At 45.5% G+C, this 26,128-nt stretch overlaps 1 protein-coding gene across 1 annotated transcript in view; it reads left to right on the top strand.

Moving 5' to 3' along the window:
- Positions 1-277: 277 nt before the first annotated feature.
- The window catches only part of EBPL (EBP like), a 31,190-nt gene continuing 5,339 nt past the window's right edge, over positions 278-26,128 (top strand). The window contains exons 1-2 of the mRNA XM_003942236.4: positions 278-532; positions 22,388-22,457. Coding sequence (XP_003942285.1) covers positions 362-532; positions 22,388-22,457 — 241 coding nt within the window. The 5' untranslated portion in view covers positions 278-361. The remainder of the gene's footprint in view (positions 533-22,387; positions 22,458-26,128) is intronic.

Below are 26,128 nucleotides of genomic sequence, written 5' to 3' on the forward strand. Positions count from 1 at the left end.
GTCTCCAAAAAAAAAAAAAAAAAAAAAAAAATCAGTCATCGAAAGGTGTGGCCCTATTATCAATCCTTTGGGCTTGGTTCAGGAACAGGTTTGGTCGAGGCAGTTGAACAGGTTGATGAGTACGAACCTCCATCAGCTGGACCTGGCAAAACCTCTGGGCTCAGCGGGCTGGCCGGGTGCGAGGCGGGCAGGGAATCCTTGCTCCGGCCCCGCCCCTCCCCGGACGGCTTTGGCCAATCAGCTCCGCTCCTGCTGGGCGATCCGGCTCCGCCCCTTCCCGGTCAGTCCTGCCCCATCGTCTGTCTCCCGGCTCTGCTTTACTCCCGCGTGGTCCCGTGCTGTCGGTGTCGGAGCGGGAAGCATGGGCGACAGGTGGGAGCTGGGGGCCGCGGCGGGCGGTTCTCTGCTGCTGTGCGCAGCGCTGCTGGCGGCGGGTTGCGCCCTGGGCCTGCGCCTGGGCCGCGGGCGGGGGGCGGCGGACCGCTGGGCGCTGGTCTGGCTCTGCTACGACGCGCTGGTGCACTTCGTGCTGGTAAGTGCTATCGCCTAGACCCTTCGCTCCTCCATCCCAGAGAGTGGGAGCGGGGGGCGGCAAGGCGGGGTGAGGGGGTCCGGCGGCTTTTTGCAGCGAGCTGGCCGCCCCTCCCCCTGCGGCAGGAAGTCTGGGAGCAGAGAGGCGCCCGGAGGCCGCGGCGCGCAGTTCTGATAACCAGGTCTGTGAACAGAGCGCCACTTGACTTGTGCATCCGATTCCTCCACCAAAACTTAAAAAAAATTCTGTACGTGTTGTGTTGGTTTACAGGATACTCAAAGGCAAGAGCCTTGGCTTCCTCGGCTTTGTAACCTGCACATAAATGTTGAACTGGAAATAATTGAGAGTAGAGTTGAGATCGTTTTTTAAATGCCCCAGAGGGAGCAAGGAGAGATGCTTTCCCCAGAGGCAGCAAGGCAATTGCGCAAAACCCGAAGCCTGTACCAAAACAAACGAAACACCCGTGTCTAATGTGTGCCAGGCACATTGCTGAGTTTAAAATTTCATGTCTTTACGGCATCCATAAATTAGTTGTTACTGTTTCCCATTTTACAGAGGTGAAAGCAGGCGCTGCAAAGTTAGGTGACTTTCCCGTGCCACACAGCTGGCACGATTCTGAAGCGGTCTAGTCTGGCTCCAAAGCTTGCGTTCTTTGTATCAGTCGAGGTCTTAGGAAATATGTGCACTTAAAAGATTCGACCCACTTTACAAAATAGCCAGGAAGGTTGTGTTTAAGGCATTTATACTGAAATGCCCCGACCCCTCCCCACAAACACACACACTTTAAAGTGTTTTTTTTTGAACTTTGCCCAAATATCTTTTTTTTTGTTTTGTTTTTGTAACGTTGACCTTGTTTAACTCTAGACACACCTGTGGCTAATGTGAAGCCAAAGTCAATAGTATTGAGAAAGCAGCAGAGTTTTGGGTAATCATCGAGTTCTGTAAATGTTTGCGGGTTGGCTTTGTGCCCATGACTAATGTTTCTGGAATTCTTTTTTTTTTTTTTCTAATAACTTGTAGAGATAAGGGACAGTAAATGTTTCTCTCAACTCCTTTAGTTATATAATTGATTTTTTGTTGTCTTTTTGTTTTGTTTTTTTTGTTCTTGAGACAGAGTCTCACTCTGTTGCCCAGGCTGGAGTGTGCCGGCACTGTCGGCTCACTGCAACCTCCACCTCCTTAGTTGAAGCGATTCTCCTGCCTCGGCCTCCTGAATAGCTGGAATTACAGGCACCTGTCACCACACACAGCTAATTTTTGTATTTTTAGTAAAGATGGGGTTTCACAATGTTGGCCAGGCTGATCTCAAACTCCTGACCTCAGGTAATCCACCTGCCACAGCCTCCCAAAGTACTGGGATTACAGATGTGAGCCACTGCGACTGGCGGAGAATTGATTTTTTTAGCTCTCACTTGAACACAAGGTCTCCCACAAAACAGGGGAGATAAAGCAGGTTGCTAGGCTCACTTAAAGGAAAATGTATAACGTATCTGCTGGGCTTGGTGGCTCACATCTGTAATCCCAACACTGTGGGACGCTGAGGTAGGCAGATCACAGGGTCGGGAGTTTGAGACCAGGCTGGCCAACATGGTGAAACCCTGTCTCTACTAAAAATACAAAAATTAGTCAGGTGTGGTGACAGGTGCCTGTAATCCCAGTTACTGGGGAGGCTGAGGCAGGAGAATTGCTCGAACCCAGGAAGCGGAGGTAGCGGTGAGCCATGATCAAGCTACTGCACTCCAGCCTGGGCAACAGAGCAAGACTCCAAAAGGGGGGAAAAATGTATAACATATCTTAGACATACAAAAAGCAGCTGGGTGCAGTGGCTCACACCTATAATCCCAGCACTTTGGGAGGCCAAGGCGGGCCGATCACAAGGCCAAGAGATGAAGACCATCCTGGTCAACATGGTGAAACCCCGTCTCTACTAAAAAAATACAAAAAATTAGCTGGGCATGGTGGCGCGTGCCTGTAGTCCCAGCTACTCAGGAGGCTGAGGCAGGAGAATCACTTGAACCCAGGAGGTGGAGGTTGCAGTGAGCTGAGATCATGCCACTGCACTCCAGCCTGGTGACAGAGCAAGACTCTGTCTCAAAAAAAAAAAAAAAAAGCTCTAAAAATACTTAAACCGTATGCATGTGTTCACCAACTAGTTTAAGACTTACTTTCAAGCACAGGTTGTTACAGGTAAACGACACCCACTTCCTTTTGTGATACCTTGAGGTATGGTCTCGTGTGGAGTTACTGCTCTGCTCATCCCCATAAGCTCCCCACTGCCCATTGCAGAAGCAGATGTCCGCCACCAAGCCTCATCTTGTGTCATTACCTACCTCAGCTGCAAAATATTTCACTGTATGAATACACCATAGCTTGGTTCTCCAAATCTAAGATCTACATTTTTTCACGTTAGAACAATCAGCTATATCATGTAACTACTGTAGGCAATTTGATATTTTAATGTCTCTGAAATTGGGGTGTGTCTTATATTTGATGAATATGATTACTTAACCAGCCCATATTAGTGGACACATTTTATTGTGTCATTACAAACAATGCATCCACCAACGTCTTTGTACACATATCTCAGAAATCAGTGGAGAGAGCACTTGATTTAAGCAGTGGAGGGTACAGGAAAATACATGTCCATGTTGTCTTTGCTTGGGAGTTTATTGCAAGAATACTCGGAAATATGGGACAAGCTAAGACTAAGATGTAGAGCCTAGAGGAGAACCGAAATTACAACTCAACTTATTCACTAGAACATGAGTAGCCCCTCCTGACCCCTTGACACTTCTTAGAGGAGCTATGGAGCCAGGTGTTGTGTCTCACGCTTGTAATCACAGCACTTTGGGAGGCCAAGGCAGGTGGATCACAAGGTCAGGAGTTCAAGACTAGCCTGACCAACATGATGAAACCCTGTCTCTACTAAAAATACAAAAATTAGCTGGGCGTGGTGGCACGCACCTGTAATCCCAGCTTTGGCCTCCCAAAGTACTAGGATTATAGGCATGAGCTACCATGCCCAGCCCCAGAGAAATACTACTTTTTACAAATAGAGAATTATACTGTTCAGTGTTTATTTTTACCATATTATTGTGTTCTATATCAGTAGCTGTTAAACTACCTCATAATTTTAAGTTACCGCGTAGGATTCCATTATACTGTAATCTATTTAACTAATTTCTAATTTTTAGTCTTTTTTTTTTTTTTTTTGAGACGGAGTTTCGCTCTTGTTACCCAGGCTGGAGTGCAATGGCGCGATCTCGGCTCACCGCAACCTCCGCCTCCCGGGTTCAGGCAATTCTCCTGCCTCAGCCTCCTAAGTAGCTGGGATTACAGGCACGCGCCACCACGCCCAGCTAATTTTTTGTATTTTTAGTAGAGACGGGGTTTCACCATGTTGACCAGGATGGTCTCGATCTGTCGACCTCGTGATCCACCCGCCTCGGCCTCCCAAAGTGCTGGGATTACAGGCTTGAGCCACCGCGCCCGGCCTTCTAATTTTTAGTCTTATAGGTGCTTTCCAGTTGCTAGCAGTTGCATAGAATGTTCTCTGTGCATTTTTATACACTCGTCTAATTATTTACTCAGGATAAATCCTGACAGTAAAATTGCTGGATCTGAGGGAAGTCAGTTCTTAAAGACTCCAGAAAGATGGTACTATCACATCAGTGATGGCTAGAATAGTAATAATTGGAGCACTGTAATGTAGTTCAACATCTGATAAAGCAAACTTCTCCCCACTATTCTTTGTTAAACACTTTAAAATTTATTATGTATCCTTCCAGATGTACTTTTAAATTCACTTTGCTGGCTGGGTGCAGTGGCTCATGCCTGTAATCCCAGCACTTTGGAAGGCCAAGGCAGGCAGATCACCTGAGGTCAGGAGTTTGTGTCCAGCCCGGCCAATATGGTGAAACACGGTCTCTACTAAAAATACAATAATTAGCCAGGTGTGGTAGCATGCGCCTGTAATCCCAGCTACTTGGGAGGCTGAGGCACAAGAATCGCTTGAGCCCAGGAGACGGAGGTTGCAGGGAGCCAAGATCAGGCCACTGCACTTCAGCCTGGGCAACAGAGCTAGATCCTGTCTCAAAAATAAAATAATTTCACTGGGCCAGGCATGGCGGCTCATATCCTTAATCCCAGCACTTTGGGAAGCTGAGGTGGGCAGATCACGAGGTCGAGAGTTTGAGACCAGCCTAACCAACGTGGTGAAACCCTGTCTCTACTAAAAATACAAAAATTAGCTGGGCATGGTGACATGCATCTGTAATCCCAGCTACTCAGGAGGCTGAGGCAGGAGAATCGCTTGAACCTGGGAGGCAGAGGTTGCAGTGAGCCGAGATTGCGCCACTGACTCCAGCCTGGACGACAGAGGAAGACTCTGTCTCAAAAAAAAAAAAAATCACTTTACCAAGTACTAATATTTGGTATTTGATTGCGGTTTTCTTAAATTTATAGATTAGAGATTAAACGGTATCTTTATAATACAGTCTTCTAAGAAAAATTTATTTCAAAATACTTTATATTTTCATTGGTACTGTATTTCTCCTTTATATTTTATTTTTTTTTTTATTTTTTGAGACGGAGTTTCGCTCTTGTTACCCAGGCTGGAGTGCAATGGCGCGATCTCGGCTCACCGCAACCTCCGCCTCCTGGGTTCAAGCAATTCTCCTGCCTCAGCCTCCCGAGTAGCTGGGATTACAGGGACGCGCCGCCATGCCCAGCTAATTTTTTGCACCTTTAGTAGAGACAGGGTTTCACCATGCTGACCAGGATGGTCTCGATCTCTTGACCTCGTGATCCACCCGCCTCGGCCTCCCAAAGTGCTGGGATTACAGGCTTGAGCCACTGCGCCCGGCCTATATTTTATTTTTTGAGACAGAGTTGCTCTGTCACCCAGGCTGGAGTGCAGTGGCACGATCTCAGCTTACTGCCGCCTCTGCCTCCTAAGTTCAAACAGTTCTCCTGCCTCAGTCTCCCAGGTAGCTGGCATGACAGGCATGCACTACCATGTCCAGCTCTTTTTAGTGTGTGTTTGTGGTAGAGATGGGGTTTGGCCCAGGCTTGTCTCAAACTCCTGGCCTCAAGTGATCCACCCACCTCAGCCTCCCAGAGTGCTAGGATTATAGGCATGAGCCACCATGCCCAGCCTCTCCTTTGTGTTTTAACTGGTTATTGTACTGTAGTGAAAGCTGTTGAGATATACTGTATTTGTATAGTTTCCAGCCACTTTCCCCCTTTTCCTCCTCCAACTTTATTATTATAATTTGTATATAATAAAACCTACCTGTTCTGTGTACAGTTTGTTGAATTTGGGTGATTGTATAGAGTTTTGTAACCACCATCACAATCACAGTACACAATGTTTCCATCACAGTTCTAGCAAAGTTTTCTCATGTCCCTTTGCAGATGATTCCAGTTCTCATCACCAGCCCCAGCAAACACCTGTCTGCCTTCTGTCTTTAAAATTCTGCTGTTCCTATGATTTTATAAAAATGAAATCATACAGTATATAGTCTTTTATTTAACGTAAGTTGCTGAGTAGTATTCCACTCCGTGGATGTATCTCAATTCATTTATCCATGTATACGGTAATGGACAAGTGAGTTGTTCCTGGTTTTTGACTATTACAAATAATGTGGCTAATAGATATCTGCTTCCGAGTCTGTGTGGGCATATTTTTAGTTCTAGGCCAAGGCCTTGGAGTGGGATTCTTTTTTTTTTTTTTTTTTTGAGACGGAGTTTTGCTCTTGTTACCCAGGCTGGAGTGCAATGGCGCGATCTCGGCTCACCGCAACCTCCGCCTCCTGGGTTCAGGCAATTCTCCTGCCTCAGCCTCCCGAGTAGCTGGGATTACAGGCACGCGCCACCATGCCCAGCTAATTTTTTGTATTTTTAGTAGAGACGGGGTTTCACCATGTTGACCAGGTTGGTCTCGATCTCTCGACCTTGTGATCCACCCGCCTCGGCCTCCCAAAGTGCTGGGATTACAGGCTTGAGCCACCGCGCCCGGCCTGGAGTGGGATTCTTTAACTTTAGTAGAAACTGCCAGCCTGCTTTCTGTGGTGGCCATACCGTGGTGCGTTCCCACTAGCAGTGTGTGAGAGTTCCTGTTGTCTTACAACCTCAGCAGCATTTAGCATTTTTGTCTTTTTTACTTTTGTTTTTAGTCATTCTGATAGATGTATATGACTAAAACTTACCACTCACCCTCGCACATGCCACAGGTTGCATTTTTAAATGCAGTACCAGGCTGGTGTGGGGCTTGCACTTGTAATCCCAGCACTTTGGGAGGCTGAGGTGGGTGGATCACCTGAGGTTGGGAGTTCAAAACCAGCCTGGCCAACATGGTGAAACCCCATCTCCACTAAAAAATTAGCCAGGCATGGTGGTGCACACCTGTAATCTCAGCTTCTTGGGAGGCTGAGGCATGACAGTCACTTGAACCCAGGAGGTGGAAGTTGCAGTGAGCCGAGGTGGCACCACTGTATTCCAGCCTGGGTGACAGAGCGAGACTCTATCTCGAAACATACCTACCTACCTACCTACCTACCTACCTACATACATGCACACACACACACATACATAAATGCAGCACCAGTTCCTAAACACAGTTCTAGATGGAGTCTGACCATCATTCAAGGAGCCTGGGGCGGTGAGGGAAGGTAGAAAGGACAGGCCTTTGGGGTGCAGCAGATGCACCCTTGAACGTCAGCTTTCCCGATGACCAGCTCAGAAATCTTGGACATTCCCCTTTCCCCTGCAAATCCTTTCTGTAATGAGGAGGGAAAAAAAGGAAGGAAACTTTCTTAGTTTTCTTTCCTATGAAGTATGGACATAAAGGGCTGTGAGAAATAAAGCCTTATAACTTAGCACAGTGCTTCCCAAGCTTGACCATGCACACAAATCATCCGCGGATCACCCAAGATTGTGCACGGGTAACCAGCTCCCAAGTGATTGCCAGGCTGTGGTTCGTGGACCATGTTTGAATGACAAGGATGTAAGGCACCCGGCACTTGTCAGAGTTCAGTAAATGTAATTCTGTCCTCCTCTGTCCCCTTAGTGAATCCTCCATACCCCGATTAGCTTTTGTCATTCCATGCCTGTGTACCAAAGTGATGATGTGTATGTCCAATTAAGACGAGCCTTGGAAGGTTTCCTTTCACATCTTTAATCTGAGAAGTAACAACCCTCTGGCGGAGAAGGGTATATTCTTAAAAAGGGAGAAATGTGTTTCAAGTCCTAAATCAAACAGTATACTGCCATGTTGTAGGAATCGTAGAACTGGTGTGACTGATCCTGGTAGTTCTGAAAGAGACCAGCATGGTCTCCTGTGAATGTTAGGTGACAACTGGCTCTGGGCAGGTTCCATCAAGGGGGAATCATGGTCTCATTAAGTGGGCAGCAGCTGGGCAGCACACATTTATGGAGTCATTAAAGCCTTGTCGCCAAAGGACCATAGGAGGCTCCCGCAACTGATCCCTCCAGAAACAGTGATATATGCCATGACGTGGAAAAATCCAGTCTGATTAGACTGAGGTTTTGTGAGTCAGATTTGTAAATGCTAATAAATGTTGAGGGATTTATGTACTGATTCTATTCCTGCTCTTCATTCTCCCACTCTTGAAAGTGAATGTTGCAGTTTTCTCTAGGTCTTCATTCAAACATACTAACAACAAAAAACAGATACATTCAGATACAAATTCAGCCTCAATTTGTGTTCTTTTATTTTCTGTAAGACATTTTTCTGCTAAATTTTTCTTTAAGGATTAAAGTGAGTGAATTGAGCATGCTCTTTAAATTGGATATTTAATCATCGATAGCAGTAGCTGGCATAACTTAATCATTTGTTGGATCTGAGCTTTGACTTACAGCCACCTTTAAGTCTGTAAAATATATTGTTAAAATTACATGCCTGGGCTGGGCATGGTGGCTCATGCCTGTAATCCCAGCACTTTGGGAGGACTAGGCGGGCACATCATCTGAGGTCAGAATTTGAGACTAGCCTGGCCAACATGGTGAAACCCCATCTCTACTAAAAATACAAAAATTAGCCAGGCACCATGGCTTGTACCTGTAATCTCAGCTACTTGGGAGGCTGAGGCACGAGAATCACCTTAATCCAGGAGACGGAGGCAGAGGTTGCAGTGAGCCAAGATCAAGCTACTCACTGCACTCCAGCCTGGGTGACAGAGCAAGACTCCATCTCAAAATAACAAAAAAACAAAAAAAAATTGTAGGCCAGGTGCAGTGGCTCATGCCTGTAATTCCAGCACTTTGGGAGCCTGAGGCAGGTGCATCACCTGAGGTCAGGAGTTCGAGACCAGCCTGGTCAACATGGTGAAACCCTGTCTCTATTAAAAATACCAAAAAATTAACTGGATGTGGGGTGTGCACCTGTAATCCCAGCTACTCAAGAAGCTGAGGCATGAGAATCACCTGAACCCAGGAGGCAGGGGTTGCAGTGAGCTGAGATCTCACCATTGCACTCCAGCCTGGGTGACAAAACGAGACTCCATCTCACACACACACAAAAAAATTACATGCCTGGGACATCTGAAGAGAAAAATGAGACTAGCCTTTGTTACTTAATTTGCTATAATACACTTTAGTTTTTAAGCTGATTTTGTTAGCTCAATTAAGTATAGTTCAGTTATGTTGTATAACATATATCCAGTAGGAACTTTCCTGTATTTTTTTTTTCTTTTTTCTTTTTTGAGACAGAGTTTCGCTCTTGGTACCCAGGCTGGAGTGCAATGGTGCGATCTCGGCTCACCGCAACCTCCACCTCCTGGGTTCAGGCAATTCTCCTGCCTCAGCCTCCTGAGTAGCTGGGATTACAGGCACGCGCCACGATGCCCAGCTAATTTTTTGTATTTTTAGTAGAGACGGGGTTTCACTATGTTGACCGGGATGGTCTCGATCTCTTGACCTCGTGATCCACCCGCCTCGGCCTCCCAAAGTGCTGGGATTACAGGCTTGAGCCACCGCGCCTGGCCCTGTATTTTTTAAACCAAATTTTTTAATCTATAGAACTTAAGTATTATGAAAATTTTCTCATCACCCTCTGGGTTAATAGTAGAAAAATTCATAGCAGGGAGAAAATATTTATAACAGCTTATTAATATAAACATTAAAAATGTCTTGAAGGCTACCATGAAACATAACAGTGGTCATTTCTGGGAAATGTGATTGAGAGTCAGGAGGGAGAGGCTTTTATTTTTTGCTTTGTACCTTTTTATAGGTTTTTTTTTTTAAAAATTTTAACATGTATTTTGTGTGTGTGTGTGTGTGTGTGTATTTTTTTTAAGACAGGGTCTTGCTTTGTTGCCCAGGCTGGAGTGCAGTGGTGCAATCTTGTCTCACTGTAGCCTCGACCTCCCGGGCTCAAGTGATCCTCCCAACTCGCCCTCCTGGGACTTCAGGCGTATGCCACCACACCCAGCTAATTTTTGTATTTTTTGTAGAGATGGGGTTTCACATGTTGCCCAGGCCCATCTCGAACTCCTGGGCTCATATAAAATTTTTTTCAAGGTAAAATTTTAAAGCTATACCACCAGAAGAAATACGAGAGGAGTAAAGAAAAATCCACTGAAACACTGTGCCATAGGCATTGTGGGCCCTGCAGACGTTGGCTTGGAGAGGAGAAAAGGCCCCTTACCAGAGTGAGCAAAAGCCTGCTTCTAATCAGCTCCTCTGCAGTCCTAAATGGACAGGAAAGAATTTGCTTAGCCTGTGTCACCCAGAGCTGGCATTTTGATGCCTGGTCCTTTACCAAAGGGCACAAGAGAGTATGTGAATAGTGGGAGGTTTTTTTCCTTTCTGTTCTGGTCATGACCATCAGCTGTTCCTACTCTTCATCCTTTTCGTACTAGTGTCTATTTTAACCCGTTACATGCTGCCAAACTCGTGAACATTCCCATTGGTTCCTGTGAGGAGATACTTTGAGTTTCAGCAGCTCTCACCAGGTTGAAGCCCATCATCGCTAGTTAGCTTGTGTGCGTGGTGTGTGTGTGTGTGTGCGTGTGTGTCTGTGTCTGTCTGTCTGCTTACATGCATGTGTTTGTGTGGCTGGGAACCGAGGTGAAGTGTTACTCAAGTGTCTCTTGCCTGCAGGAGAACAGAAGAAGGCGGGAGAGAGAAGTAAGCAAGTTTGCACTGTGGTTTGTTGAGACCTGTATAATCAGGCAACCCAAGTACTGTTGACTGCTGAAACGCCAGTGTGTTTTTGTTTCACAAAAACCGCTTGCTTTGTGCTGTGCCCTGCCTGCCACATGCTGCAGATCTCTGTTGCTTTTTGCCTGTGCTCGTTTAGGCTGATCCAGACTGGCATACCCAGGACCCTTTGGGTCTGGAGGGGATGCTGGCGGAGCTAAGCTTTAGGCTGTGTGGAACCTCAGGTGCCATGTTTCTTATAACCACTGTGGTCTGAGCCCCCTGCTTGCCTGTTCCAAGCATGAAGGCAGGGAGCCCCTGTGACCGCAGGATCCTGAGTCTGGAGTCCAGAAACGCAAGGAGCACCCTTCTTGATCCCTTACTGGTGTAGTACCAAGCACTGGGACTGGCTTTTTCTGGTGGTACCACATTCGAATTTGACAAGTTGCTATGTATCCCCCCAATTGTGTGTGTGTGTGTGTGTGTGTGTGTGTGTTTGTGTGTGACGGAGTATCGCTCTCGTTACCCAGGCTGGAGTGCAATGGCGTGATCTTGGCTCACCGCAACCTCCGCCTCCTGGGTTCAGGCAATTCTCCTGCCTCAGCCTCCTGAGTAGCTGGGATTACAGGCACGCGCCACCATGTCGAGCTAATTTTTTATATTTTTAGTAGAGACGAGGTTTCACAATGTTGACCAGGATATAGTCTCGATCTCTTGACCTCGTGATCCACCCGCCTCGGCCTCCCAAAGTGCAGGAATTACAGGCTTGAGCCACCGCGCCCGGCCCCCAATTTTTTTTTTTTTTTTTGAGATGGAGTCTTGCTCTGTCGCCCAGGCTGAAGTGCAGTGGTGTGATCTTGGCTCACTGCAACCTCTGCCTCCCGGGTTCAAGTAATTCTCCTGCCTCAGCCTCCTGAATAGCTGGGATTACAGGTGCATGCCACCACGCCTGGCTAATTTTTGTATTTTTTACTAGAGACAGGGTTTCACTACATTGGTCAGGCTGGTCTCAAACTCCTGACCTCGTGATCTGTCCACCTCGGCCTCTCAAAGTGCTGTGATTACAGGCGTGAACCCCCGTGCCCGGCCATGTTTTTGATTTTTTTTGGCCATGTTTTTGATTTCTTTGTAGAGATGGGGGTGGTCTCACTATGTTGCCCAGGCTGGTCTCGAACAGCTGGCCTCAAGTGATCCTCCTGCCTTGACCCCCCCAAAGCACCAGGATTCCGAGAGTGAGCCGCCACACCCAGCCTGCTATGTATCTTTTTAAAGTCAAGTTTTACAGTGAACAATTTCAGACATTCACAAATGTAGGGACACTGGTACAGTACCGGTGAGCAGATTCAGCATCTTCAAGTGTTGCTGCACTTGCCCATCTCTCACTTTTTCTTCTTCCCTTTCTCTCCCTCCCTCCCTCCCTTCCTTTTTCATTGTTTTTGCTGAAGTATTGGAAAGTGATCTGGACCTCATGTCACTTTACCTTTCAGTATGGAGGAAGTCGGTCTCTAAAAAGTCAGCCTGTGCTTCTTCAGGGACAGGTGCCTGCCTTTCAGGTGTTCGTAGAAATGACAGTACAGGGGTCGTCGAACACATCATCATGTCCAGTCGGGGATCCACCCTGGTGGTCACCCTGAGCTTGACCCCTGTGGCTCATGGGTCTTGGCAGGTGTAGAACTCATGGCTCATGCCCACTGGAAGTGCTGGCACTGAAGGAGGCCCATACCACTGACCTGGCCCTCTGCTGACAGACACTACCTTGGCCTCTGCTTAGGGTCCTCACCATCTTCCCAGTAAGCAGAATGCATCTTCCAAGTGCTATGCTCAAGGCTGCAAATTGGTGAGAGACTCTGTCCAAAGGCGGAGATGTAAATCCAGTCTGCCTCTGCTTATGACTCATTCATTCACTAGACATATACGGACTAGTATATATGTATACCTTGACTCTATTTTTTTTATTGATTGGGAAATTTAGGCCCAGAGAAGTGAATGCCAGAAATACAATCTTGGCCAGGCATGGTGGCCACCACCTGTAATCCCAGCTCTTTGGCAAGCTGAGGAGGGAGATGCTGAGCCCGGGGGATCTAGACCAGTGTCAACCACATAGCAAGCAAGACCCTGTCCCTACAATTAAAAAAAGAAAATTACCTGGCATGGTGATGCATACCTGTAGTCCCACTACTTCGGAGGCCTAAGACAAGAGGATTGCTTGAACCCAGAAGGTCGAGAGGATGCAGGGAGCCGTGATAACACCGTTGAATTCCAGCCTGGGCAACAGAACAAGAAAAAAGAAAGAAATACAATGTGTTGTACTTGGTTTTGCTAAGTTTAACCATATCACGCCTACACCTGGTCGAGCCTTGCCTTCCGAATTACAGCAACATCCTGCAAGTGGCCCTCTGCTGTTGATCAGGTACCTTCCATCTGAGCCTTAGATCCGCAGTGCTTGTGAAGCTCAAACATGAATCTTAGTTCCAGGTGGCTGGATCTTGATCATATATGTGTTTAAAGACTTTGGAGCTGGTAATCTTCCATGTTTATTCAGTTATTTGACATAAACGTCATGCCCCAGAGTCTAAAAACAATTTTAAGGGAGGAAAAAAAAGCTCTGTACAGATCATCTAATATAAAGCATGAATTCACGGAAGGAACTAGATCTGTCTCCATTCTCTGCAATTCTACAGATAAATTTGCTGCCTGGCAAATAGTAAGTAGTGTTTTGGCTGACTTTGATCTTAGGTTTTTATGTGGTTACAGGAGATTTCATTTAAAAGTTCCTAAATAATTTTTTCTTTTCTGTTTTTTGACATGGAGTCTTGCTCTGTCACCTAGGCACAGGCACACATGATTTTGTCTCACTGCAACCTTCACGTCCCATGTTCAGGTGATTCTTGTGCCTCAGTCTCCTGGGATTACAGGTGTGTGCCACCATGCCTGGCTAATTTTTGTATATTTTGTATTTTTTTAATGTTTGCATTTTGTAGTTTTGTATTTTTAGTAGAGATAGGGTTTTACTATGTTGACCAGGCTCATCTTGAACTCCTGACCTCAGGTGATCTGCCTACCTCGGCCTCCCAAAGTGCTGGGATTGCAGGAGTGAGCCACCACATAGCAAGCAAGACCCAGACTTTGTAATCTTTAAAACCATAATAGCAGGTCTCATTGTGAAGCGGAGGCCTCTGCCTTCCACACCTAATTTGTTCATTTTTGCATGAAGTCTGTTATTGATGAGAGTCAACTGTGAATGGTGCAGCCTACAGCGGTGGACCTGTGTTTGCTGATTTATATTTGTGAGTTCTGTTAGGGTAAGAGCCAGCCAGTGTCAGAATCCCAGAACCTTCCAGAGGAACTCTGATATTGACACGCTGACCTTTTTTCACCATGTGCTTTTTCTGACTTTCATCTGAATATCCTTCCTGGGGTGGGATGCAGCAGGATTGGCATGGGCCGCAGTGGGAATGGACAAGTATGATATAAAGAAGGGACCCCAGCTCTTAGAGTTGTTTGAGGGAAGAATCAGATAGTTGCTACTGGTGTATGGCCTACTTCTTCAGGGACAGGTGCCTTCATGAAGAAAAGCCAAGTGTTTGTTGGTCTTTTTGGCTCCCTTTTTACATGAAACACAAGGGCAACATCCTCATGTAGAACTACTGCCCCTTCCCAGAAAAGCATGTCCTGCTATTGAGACAGTGCCCGTGTGCACTGACCCACCAGACCTGCCCCATGTCTGCAGTGGTCCTATGTTTTTTTTAATCACAAGAGAGCATTTTCTCCATATACTGAATGTTTCAACCGAGGACTTTTGCAAGTCACACCTCTGGACCCATGTCATCTCTGTTATCACTAAAAAAAAAAAACTAAGAAGAACTAAGAAATTAGGTGACCCGGCTAATACTACATGATTCAGGGATAGCTGTGCAGAGTCTGGAGAATCAGTCTGGGATTGTCTGTAAAGTCTCACTGTGTGTGTATTCGGTGTTTGCTACATGTGATCGACCTTGGCCCTCCCGTAAGGAGCTTTACTAGTGGGGAAAGAGAGGGAAACGAACCATTGTCATGGTCTGGTGAGTGATAAGACTGTGCCAGGCCTAGAGGTAGCACCGAGGAGGGAAGGATTCACTGGGGTTTTAAAGACTGAAGAGAGGGTTACCAGGCAGCAGGGGAGAGGGATTCAAAATTCACTGCAGGCCCCTTGCCGCTGTGATGGGTGGGCAGACCTTGTTCTCAGATTCTTATGAATGGCCCCTGCTCTGCTTTCCCAAATGCTTTGACTTTAGCAGAATTATTGGTTAATCTTGCCCATGGGCAGTCTAGCCTACTGGTTTCAAATTCTAAGTGGTGATATCTCCATTTTAAAACTTACATTTTTAATAATAAAGGAAAAAACTTCAAAGATAGGCGAAGGATTTGAACAGAAATTCCTCCAAAGAGGCCAATATGTACATGAAAATATGTTCAGCATCACTAGTCATTGGGGAAATGCAAATCAAAACCACAGTGAGAGACTCCTTCACACCCATTAGGGTGACTACTATTAACAACAACAACAAAGGAACATACAAGTGTTGGCCAAGAATGTGGAGAAATTGGAGCCCTGGTGCGCTGTTGGTGGGAGTGGAAAATGGTGTCAGCGCTGTAGAAAGCAGTGTGGGAGCTCCTCAGAAAGCTGAACAGCAATTCCACTTCTACGTATACACCCAAAGGAATTGAAACCAGGCACTCAAACAGATACTGAACAAACCAGTGTTCATAGTAGCAGACTTTTTTTTTTTTTTTTAGACGGAGTTTCGTTCTTGTTACCCAGGCTGGAGTGCAATGGCGCGATCTCGGCTCACCGCAACCTCCACCTCCTGGGTTCAAGCAATTCTCCTGCCTCAGCCTCCTGAGTAGCTGGGATTACAGGCACACGCCACCATGCCCAGCTAATTTTTTGTATTTTTAGTAGAGACGGGGTTTCACCATGTTGACCAGGATGGTCTCGATCTCTTGACCTCGTGATCCACCCGCCTCGGCCTCCCAAAGTGCTGGGATTACAGGCTTGAGCCACCGCACCCGGCCTGTAGCAGACTTTTGAGTCGCTGTAACCCCATAATGGAAACAACTTAAATGTCCACTGGCAAATGAATAAGAAAAATGCAGTACTTATGTACAGTGGAATATTATTCAGCCTTGAAAAGGAACGAAATTCTAACACATGCTACAACGTGGATGAACCCAGAAGACGCCATGCTAAGTTGCCAGACGTGAAAGGGCAAATACAGTCATTACTGCATAAGGACATTTCAGTCAATAATGGACTGAATATACTGTACTTGTTCCGTAAGATTATGATGGAGCTGAAAAATTCCCATTGCCTAGAGATGTCATAGCCATCATAATGCATTACCTTTTCCATGTTTACATGCACAAATACTTACCATTGTTTTGTAATTTCCTGCAGGATTCAGTACAATAATGCTGTACAGGTTTGTAACCTAGGAGCAAAAGGCTATCCATGTAGCCTACATGTGAGGTAGCCTGCACAACCTAGGTTTATGTGAATTCACCCTGTAATGTCCGCTTAATAACAAAACTGCCTAACGATGCATTTCTCAGAGCATATCTCTGTTGTGAGGCTAAGCATGACTGTTTGGTCTTATTCTACTTATACGAGGTATCTAAAAGAGATTCATAGATGCACAAAGTAGAGTGCTGGATGTTGGGCTGAGAAAGGGAAGAAATGGAGAATTAGTGTTTAATGGGCACATTAGTTTTGGAAGAGGATTAGTTCTGGAAATGGATGGTGGCGATGATTGTCCATGTTGTTAATGTGCATAGTACCCCTGAGCACCACTGTCTGTGCCACGGGGCTGAGCAGGGCAAAAGCTGGACCCACCAGCCTCACACCATCCTCTGGGCTCCATCCCTATCTTCCTTCCACCTCTCAGCCTGCTCACCCAGGCCCAGCTCTAGGCCTGCCTCCCTCTGGAATCTTTCCATCACTGTCCCTCATCCTCCAACCTTTATTGAATTGGAAGTCATTGTTATCCAACTAGACAATAAGCTCTCTGAGGCCAGGGTCTGGCCTATTCTAAATTTTTGTTTTTAAGGTCCTGACAGTTGCCCCACAAAAAAGCCCATTATTCACTTAGTCATGGTACTCTTTCTCCCATGTCTTTCTCTGTTTCTTTAATTAACTTTTTAATTTGAGATAATTGTAGATTCATATACAGTTATAAGAAACAATATGGAGGTCCCTTGTATACTTTTCCCAGGTTCTCACAATGGTAAGATTTTGGTGGTTTTTTAAAAATTATTTTTGACTGGGTGTGGTAGCTCATGCCTGTAATCTCAGCCCTTTGGGAGACCAAGGAGGACGGATCGCCTGAGATTGGGAATTGGAGACCAGCATGGCCAACATGGCAAAACCCCGTCTCTACCAAAAATACAAAAAGTTAGCTGGGCGTGGTGACAGGCACCTGTAATCCCAGCTACTTGGGAGGCTGAGGCAGAATTGCTTGAACCTGGGAGGCGGAGGTTGCAGTGAGCTGAGATTGCACCATGCACTCCAGCCTGGGGAGTGAGACTCTGTCTAAAAAAAGAAAAGAAAAATTTCTAATTTGATAATTTCAGTACCAAACATTTTGTAAAACTATACTATAATATAACCAACATGTGGACATTGATACCATCTACTGATCTTTTTTAGACTTCTCGGTTTTAGTGTGTGTGTGTGTGTGTGTGTGTGTGTGTATTGTATACAATTTTGTCAGCTGGGTAGGTTCATGTGTCAACCACAACAGTCCAGGTACTGAACAGTTCCAGCACTATAAGGATCCCTAGTATTTTCCTTTTATAACTACGCCTCCCTCCCCTCCCACCACACACCACCATCCCCTAATCCCTGGCAACCACTAATATGTCCTCCATTTCTAAAATCTATTATTTCAGAAAAAATGTTATATAAATGTAACCACAGGGTTGGGCACGGTGGCTCATGCCTGTAATTCCAGCACTTTAGGAGACCGAGGCAGGTGGATCAGTTGAGGTCAGGAGTTTGAGACCAGCCTGGACAACATGGTGAAACCTTGTCTGCACTAAAAATTTAAAAATTAAGTGGGTGTGGTGGTGCATGCCTGTAATCCCAGCTACTCGGGAGGCTGAGGCACGAGAATCCCTGAGCATGGCAGGCGGAGGCTGCAGTGAGCCGAGATCGAGCCACTGCACTCCATCTGGGCGACAGAGCGACACTGTGTCACAGAAAATAAATACATAAATAAAAATAAATGTAACCACTAACTCTTTTGGGATTGGCTTTTTGAAGCCCATTAAATAAAGGTGCTGTGAACATTTGTGTACTTGTTTTTGTATAAATAAGTTTTTATTTTTCTGCAAGAAATACCCACCTGTGGAATTGCTGGGTCATACAGTCATCGCATATTTAGTTTTAGAAGAAACAGCCAAATTCTAGGTTTTTTTTTGAGTGGCTGTACTGCTTCTGTCCCTTCAGAAATGTGTGTTTCAGTTTTTCCACATTTTTACCAGCATTTGATGTTGCCACTATTTTTTATTTTAGTCCTTTTTTTTTTTTTGAAACACAGTTTCACTCTGTCTCCCAGGCTGGAACGCAGTGACACAATCATAGGTCATTGCAACCTCCAGATCCTGGGTTCAAGCGATTCTCCTGCCTTAGCCTCTTGAGTAGCTGGGACTACAAGCACATACCACCACATCCAGCTAATTTCTTTATATTATTAGTAGAGGCAACATTTCACCGTACTGCCTCTCAAGTGATCTCAAGTGATCCACCCGCCTCAGCCTCCCAAAGTGCTGGGATTACAGGCATGAACCACTGCGCCTGGCCTTATTTTAGTCATTCTGATAGTTTATGCAGTGATACCTCACTGTGCTTTGAAGGTGTGTTGCCTTGTTGAACACACCTAGGCATGTTCAACCTAATGAGGTTGAACATCTTTTCATGTGTTTATTTGCCATCTTTACATACTTTCTGGTGAGATGTCTATTCATTTATTTTGCTCATTTTCTAATCTGATTGTTTTTTTAAACTCTCTCGTTTTCTATTCTCCCTTTTATTTATTTTTTTAGGAAACACTTATTAGCATGTACTATGTATCAGCCATTTGGAATTCAGAGATAAAAGGCAGAATTGGCCCTCAGGGAACTGGCTGTTTTGGGAAGAGACAAGGGAGCAGGTTGGTGGGCACCGACCTCCTAGCAGGAGAGTCAGTAAAATCTTACTTCCTGGTGGAGGTGACATCTGATCAGCGTCTGAAGGCATGAATATTCATTACACTTGATATGTATTATACCGTCTTTACATTTAGGACATTAATACCGTAAGAAATAGATACGGCATTCTAAAAGCCGCCTCAGGGCATCCTTCTTTCTAGGTAATTTGTTATGTGAACTTAATTCAAGATTAGCAAATACTGAACACAAATGTCATGTTTCTTGGGGATTCTTAGAGACGACAGTATTCCAGAGCCCAGTGATGTGTGATCCAATGGGAGCTGGGGTTCCATAGCGAGCAGATAGCTGCTGGTTACAGAAATAAACTTAGTCACATGGGAGTTTCAGGAGAGTGACACATTAATCCTCACTAGGAGATCGAAGAAGGGGGTTGGGGCTAGGATTTGAAAAATGAGTAGAGCTTTAACAGGTAGATATAAAAGGAAACGGATTTGTTATAGACTCATAGGTTCCCCTGCATTTTACTGATTTCCAGTTCCCCATCTTGCTGTTACCCAGAGTTGCTTCTGGGGAAAGGTCAGCGATCTAGGGTCAGACTCCATGTCTTGCTAATGGGTCCAGTGGGATAGGTCACGTGGAGATTGCATTGAGTTTAGGGTGAGATTCACAATCTATAGGAAGGAAGTCCATCTTACAGATAGATGGCCTGAGGCCTAGAGATGGTCAAATTCAGCCCAGTCCCATTGCCCCACTGGCCAGGCCAGTGGATTTGTTTTGTCTAGAAAATTCTCAGGCCAATTCACTGGTGTGAATTTCCCCCAGTAGCTCTGCTAAAAATAAAAAATTGCTTGATAAAAACAAAGTATTGCAAAGTAAGTGGACTGGGGAGTACTTATTTGTTTAAAAACACAGCTATTTATCTCATGAATTTTTAAATGTCCTTTAAAGGATGTAATTTTGGGAGGCTGGCACAGTGACCCACGCTTGTAATTCCAGCACTTTGGTAGGCCAAGGCGGGCGGATCACTTGAGGCCAGGAATTTGAGACCAACATGGTTATCATGGTGAAACCCCATCTCTACTAAAAATAGCAAAAATCAGCTGAGTGTGGTGGCACAGGCCTGTAGTCCCAGCTACTTGAGAGGCTGAGGCACAGAAATCACTTGAACCCAGGAGGTTGAGGTTGCAGTGAGCCAAGTCCAAGATTGCGCAGTTGCACTCCAGCCTAGGTAACAGAGCAACACTCTGTCTCAAAAAAAAAAAAAAAAAAAAAGAATATGACTTTTACATATACTCAGATAAACCGCATTTACCGATCAAGTAACTTGCAAAGAGTGTCACAACAAGATAAACCAACGTCAAAGCCTCTGTTCAGCAGAGATTAAAATCAGTAGAAAGCTGGAAGACTTCATGAGCTGGGGAGAAAGTCAGGTCTCCTCTCAATCAGAAAAAAAAAAAAAATTATAAACTATAGGATAAACATGAAGTCATGGCCCAAATATGAAGCAAACTAAAATGTAGCATGATTGTGAGAAATTAATGAAGAAAGGTTATTTCAAGCTGGGTGAGGTGGCTCACACCTGTAATCCCAGCACTTTGGGAGACTGAGGCAGGCAGATTACCTGAGGTCAGATGTTTGAGACCAGCCTGGCCAACATGGGAAACTCCATCTCTACTAAAAACACAAAAATTAGCCAGGCATGGCTGTGGGTGCCTGTAATCCCAGCTACTTAAGAGGCTGAGGCAAGAGAATCACTTGAACCCAGGAGATGGAGGTGGCAGCGAGCCAAGATCACACCACTGCACTTCAGCCTGGGCCTCACAGACTCTGTCTCCAAAAAATATGTGAGATATATATATATATATATATATGTGTGTGTGTGTGTGTGTGTGTGTGTGTGTGTGTGTATATATATATATATATATATATATATATATATATATTTCATTTGCAGTCTTATCCTTAAATGATACAGGATCCCTAAGGAAAGAAATTGTAGTTTATTACAGGGAATGCTCTTTCCATAATCACAACATTGTAAATGCTGTTAACTGGCTTTTCAGCTTTTAGAATCCAGTTACAGATAAAACAGGGAAAACAAATAAGTTTACAGAACAAGAAAGGACATGTAAACAGTCTCAACAATGCACAACCAAACTGGAGAGAAACCGAGAGTTGGAAACAGGGTATGGGGAGCCTGGTAGAGGCTGTCATGTTCTTACGTGGTTAAGAAGCCCAGAGACAGCCGGGCGCGGTGGCTCAAGCCTGTAATCCCAGCACTTTGGGAGGCCGAGGCGGGTGGATCACAAGGTCAAGAGATCGAGACCATCCTGGTCAACATGGTGAAACCCCGTCTCTACTAAAAATACAAAAAATTAGCTGGGCATGGTGGCGCGTGCCTGTAATCCCAGCTACTCAGGAGGCTGAGGCAGGAGAATTGCCTGAACCCAGGAGGTGGAGGTTGCGGTGAGCCGAGATCGCGCCATTGCACTCCAGCCTGGGTAACGAGAGCGAAACTCCCTCTCAAAAAAAAAAAAAAAAAGAAGCCCAGAGACTGCACAGCATTGATGAGTGAGTGAGCTGAGGTTTTCAGTTTTTTACTTGTTACCAATTTGGGTAAGTAATAGAATAATATGACAGAAACTTGAAAGACTGGAAACCAGAGGGGAAGTAGTACCAATGAAACAATAGCTTTTCGGGCTAGCAGTTGAAGGAAATAGTGTAAGTATATTATGAGATCACCCCAGGAACTCTAGAGAGATATGATTGAAAGTGGTAACCTCTGGGGAGGCGGGACCCAGTTTCAATGTCATATAAATGATTGATTTGTTTAAAAGGAATGAGAAAAAAAAGTGTCATTGATCTGCAGCAAAATTTGTTCAAAGGAGCAACATGACAATCAGATATCCTGGTGGCTTCTTGCTGTTTAGTTTTAGAAATCTTAGACAAAGAAGCATTTCAGTGATGAGAAAATACTAAATGTAATTGCAGATATTTTATTACCTGAATGTTAAATGTAGCCTGTAACTGTTCTAAATCTTCCTAAACTTGCCCTTATACAGGAGAGGAGGGGAGGTTGCTCAGTGCCGGTATAAACTTTAGATTGCCTTTCTCTTTAAGATCTTAGATTTTTTTTGAGATAATAAAAGTGAACTTTTGTGAGGTCCTTCTCAAAGACTTAAGATCCATGGAATAATCTAGAGCTTACTCTAATAAAATAGTTAAACTCTTTTCATAGGCAAAAATTTCACTTTTTCCACAGAACAATGCTATCACTGAAAAGCAGCATTTATTGTGTATTAGGGTGAGACGTACTCATTTCCAGGGTCCGAGTAACCAGGCCCTGGGATCGCATCCCACAAAATTGTGTGGATGTTTGCAGGCTCTGGCCAGGATGTGAGCCCTGGAGAGGGGTCGGGGGATGCAGCCAGGCAATGCCGTGTGTCTGCGGCGCCATCCTGTGGTTATGATGCTGTATTAGAGCACGTTTTTGTTTCTTCTCTCTAGGAAGGCCCTTTTGTCTACTTGTCTTTAGTAGGAAACGTTGCAAATTCCGATGGCTTGATAGCTTCTTTATGTAAGTAATTAAAAACATTTGCATTTGAAATGTTGGAGGAGGTTTATTGCAAGTGTGACTGTCAAATGTCTCTGTCACATATTGTATGATGTCATTTATATGAAATGTCTAGAATTGTGAATCTGTAGAGACATTGTAGCTTACTGGTTGCCTGGGAATGAGCAGAGGGGTAGGAATTTGTGGGGGAAGGAGGAGTGACTGTTAATGGGCATGGATTTCTTTTTGGGGGTAATGAAATGTTCTAAAATTAGATTATGATGATTCAACCTGTGACTATACTAAAACCAATTATTTAAATATGTGGATTGTGTGGCATGTGAATTACATCTCAGTAAGCTGTATGTTAAAAAATACTTGAGTCTGGGCAACATAGCAAGACCCTATCTCTAAAAAATTTTTTAAAATGAGCCCGCTGTGGTGTGCACACCTGTAGTTCCAGCTACTCAGGAGGCTGAGGTGGGGGAACCTTTTGAGCCCAGGAGTTCAAGGCTGCATTGAGCTACAGTTGCACAACTGCACTCCAGCCCAGGCAACAGAGCAAGACTCCATCTCTAAGAAACAATACATATCATTCTCCGTCCAGTTTTGTTAAAAAAAAAATACATAAAGTAAAAAATGTTTGTAGTGAGTGCAAATGAAAGAGTTTGTGGCATTTAAACTGGGTGCTTTTTCCGTACTTTTAATATCGTTTCTTTTTGTTGTACATATATATTTGTGGTCTTGTAGATTATTCCCAGAAGTCTTCATGCTCATTGTCAACCAATATTCAGTCGATTAGCATCGACGTCCTACCATGTACCGTGTCAATACCGACAAGTACCTTTGCCACTTTATAAAACTGCCTTGCTCAGGATAACTGCGTTCAGGTTTTGCTTCTGAAACTTTGCATCATTTATCTCATTTCTTTCTGACTCTGAAATCATCTCCAGCTGGGATCTGTGTGGGAACTCCTGTTTACCACTAGCATTAGGAAACCTCTAGAGAATTGAGTAGGCTCATTAGTACTTCCCAAAGGAAAGTGTGTCATCTTTGATACCTCAAGCCCTAGCCAAGGAGTCTGAGCCCCATTGACCAGAGTTAAGCTACTTCAGATCCAGGGGCTCAGCTGAATGCAGCAATGCACTTTTGAGCGGCTGCATTAAACTCTGCTCGGGGATTGCTAGTGAAGCTCCGAGGCCGAAGACCCCAGCCTGAGTCATGGCTTCTCCCTGCTGAGTGTCCTCTTCTTCCCTTTGCCAGATACTGTGCTTACACCTCCTCCCCCGGTTGCCCTGCCTGGCATGAGAGAAAGCAAACAGCCCGGATTTGGCTCAATCCCATGAAATGCGAATGTCTAACACAGTCTTTCTCCATCCTCTTCACATTGACATTACGTACCTTAAAGAAGTGAGAACTAGCTGGATGCAGCGGCGTGAGCCTGGAGTCCCACCTCCTTGGAGGCTGAGGCAGGAGGATTGTTTGAACTCAGGAGTTTGAGTTTAGCCAGGGCAATACAGTGAGACCCAATCTCTAAAATCAAAATGCAGTAAAAACTCATTTAATGAAGGTGTCCTTTATTTTCATGAAAGTAAAAATCCAGTAGATAATGTAAGCAAGTAGTGCGTCCCAGACTCCAAAGTGCACAGAATCACCTGGGAATCTTACTCAAATGCAGATTCTGATTCTGCGGGTCTAGGACAGGACCTCCTGAGGATGACCTGTGTTCTGTCCTTGGCTTCACCAGGATGCGGGGCCGGCCATCAACTTCATGAAGACTCAGTGTCTCCTAATCTCCACGCCCTAGTCGAGGACATAGCAGTGGCTCTGGTAGAGGAAATCTAGCCTGACCTTAGTTTGCATCTTTTCCCTGTAAACCTCACCGAAGCCCAGTTATCAGTCACAGAATCATGGAAATGATCACATCATCAGGCTTTTTAATGCTCCTGTTTGCCCTTTTATTGTTTCAGTGTTTAATAAGCAAACAAATGGTAAAAGTTTAGCAGTAGAGGAGATGCCAGAGGCTTGGCGCCGGGACGGGTGGATTCCAGGGCCCCTTAACTAACCGTCCCCTACCTTCCTCTCAGACATTAACCTTCCCACACCGTCAGCAGTGCTAAACTGTCTGGAGATTCAGACACACTATGTTCTGTCAGCTACAGACCTCTGCACATGCTTCTCCCTGAAATAACCTTATTTTCCATCCAGATTTGAAGTTCCTTTTGTGGCATAAGGCCTGAAATTAGGTTTCAGCAGTATTATGTCTAGTTTTTCTTTTCTTTTCTTTCTTTTTTTTTTTTTTTAGAACAGAGTCTTGCTCTGTCTCCCAGGCTGGAGTGCAGTGGCATCATCTTGGCTCACTACAACTTCTGCCTCCTGGGTTCAAGTGATTCTCCTGCCTCAGCCTCCCAAGTGGCTGGAGCTACAGGCGTGTACCACCGTACCCGGCTAATTTTTGTATTTTTAATAGAGACAGGGTTTCACCATGTTGGTCAAGCTAGTCTTGAACTCCTGACCTCAAGTAGTCTCGAACTCTTGACCTGAAGTGATCCACCCACCTCAGCCTCTCAAAATGCTGGGATTACAGGCATGAGACACCATGCCCGGCCAGGATTCAGTATTATGTTTGGTTTGAGATCTGGTAAGATCCAGGGGGCCTCAAGTGGCCAAGCTGCAAGTCTCTCTCCCCACTGTGCTTCCATATAGAAGGTTCCCTAACCAGACCGCCCTCCCAATCAAGGGGAGCAGGCACAGTGCCTGCCTGTCTCTCAGTGGCAGGCCTCAGTTCTTGCAGTCGGCCCGTGGAATTAGCCAAACAAGCCAATCACATTCTCTCAGGAACGAGGGCTCAACCCACCCCCTCCACTTGTTACTGCAAAGCTTGCCTCCATGGCCGGTGCCCTATCACTGTTCCCAGGTCCCATGTGGCCCTGCATGGCAAGATGTCCTCCTTCCCTGGGCCACGAGTATATATGACTAATAAACCTCCATCCGGCCAGACGCAGTGGCTCAAGCCTGTAATCCCAGCACTTTGGGAGGCCGAGGTGGGTGGATCACGAGGTCAAGAGATCGAGACCATCCTGGTCAACATGGTGAAACCCCGTCTCTACTAAAAATACAAAAAAATTAGCTGGGCCTGGTGGCTCGTGCCTGTAATCCCAGCTACTCAGGAGGCTGAGGCAGGAGAATTGCTTGAACCCAGGAGGCGGAGGTTGCGGTGAGCCGAGATCGCGCCATTGCACTCCAGCCTGGGTAGCAAGAGCAAAACTCCGTCTAAAAAAAAAAAAAAAAACCTCCATCCATGTCATTTGCCCAGTGTTGGGTGTTGTAGGTTCAGCCATCACCATAACCCTTGGGTGGGAATCCATCCCTCACCAACAGGGCAGAGAGGCAGTGATCCAAACACCTCCTCTGGGAAGTCTTCCCTGAAGTTCCTAGTCTGGCTTCAGTGTCACTTCTTCCCTGCCTTCGTATTCTCCAACCACCGCTTACCGTCTGGTTTTCAGCCTCACTAGAATGCGGTGCACTAAGGGTCGGCGTGGTCCTACCTGCGGCTGCATTCTCAGAGCCTGGCAGAGTGCCTTCCAAATGCTAAAAAGAAAAAAAAAACACTGGTTGAAGGCTGGGCACAGGTGGCTCACGCCTATAATCCCAGCATTTTGGGAGGCTGAGGTGGATGGATCACTTGAGGTCAG

Source organism: Saimiri boliviensis, chromosome 16, assembly GCF_048565385.1.
Source record: "Saimiri boliviensis isolate mSaiBol1 chromosome 16, mSaiBol1.pri, whole genome shotgun sequence".
Classification (NCBI taxonomy): domain Eukaryota; kingdom Metazoa; phylum Chordata; class Mammalia; order Primates; family Cebidae; genus Saimiri; species Saimiri boliviensis.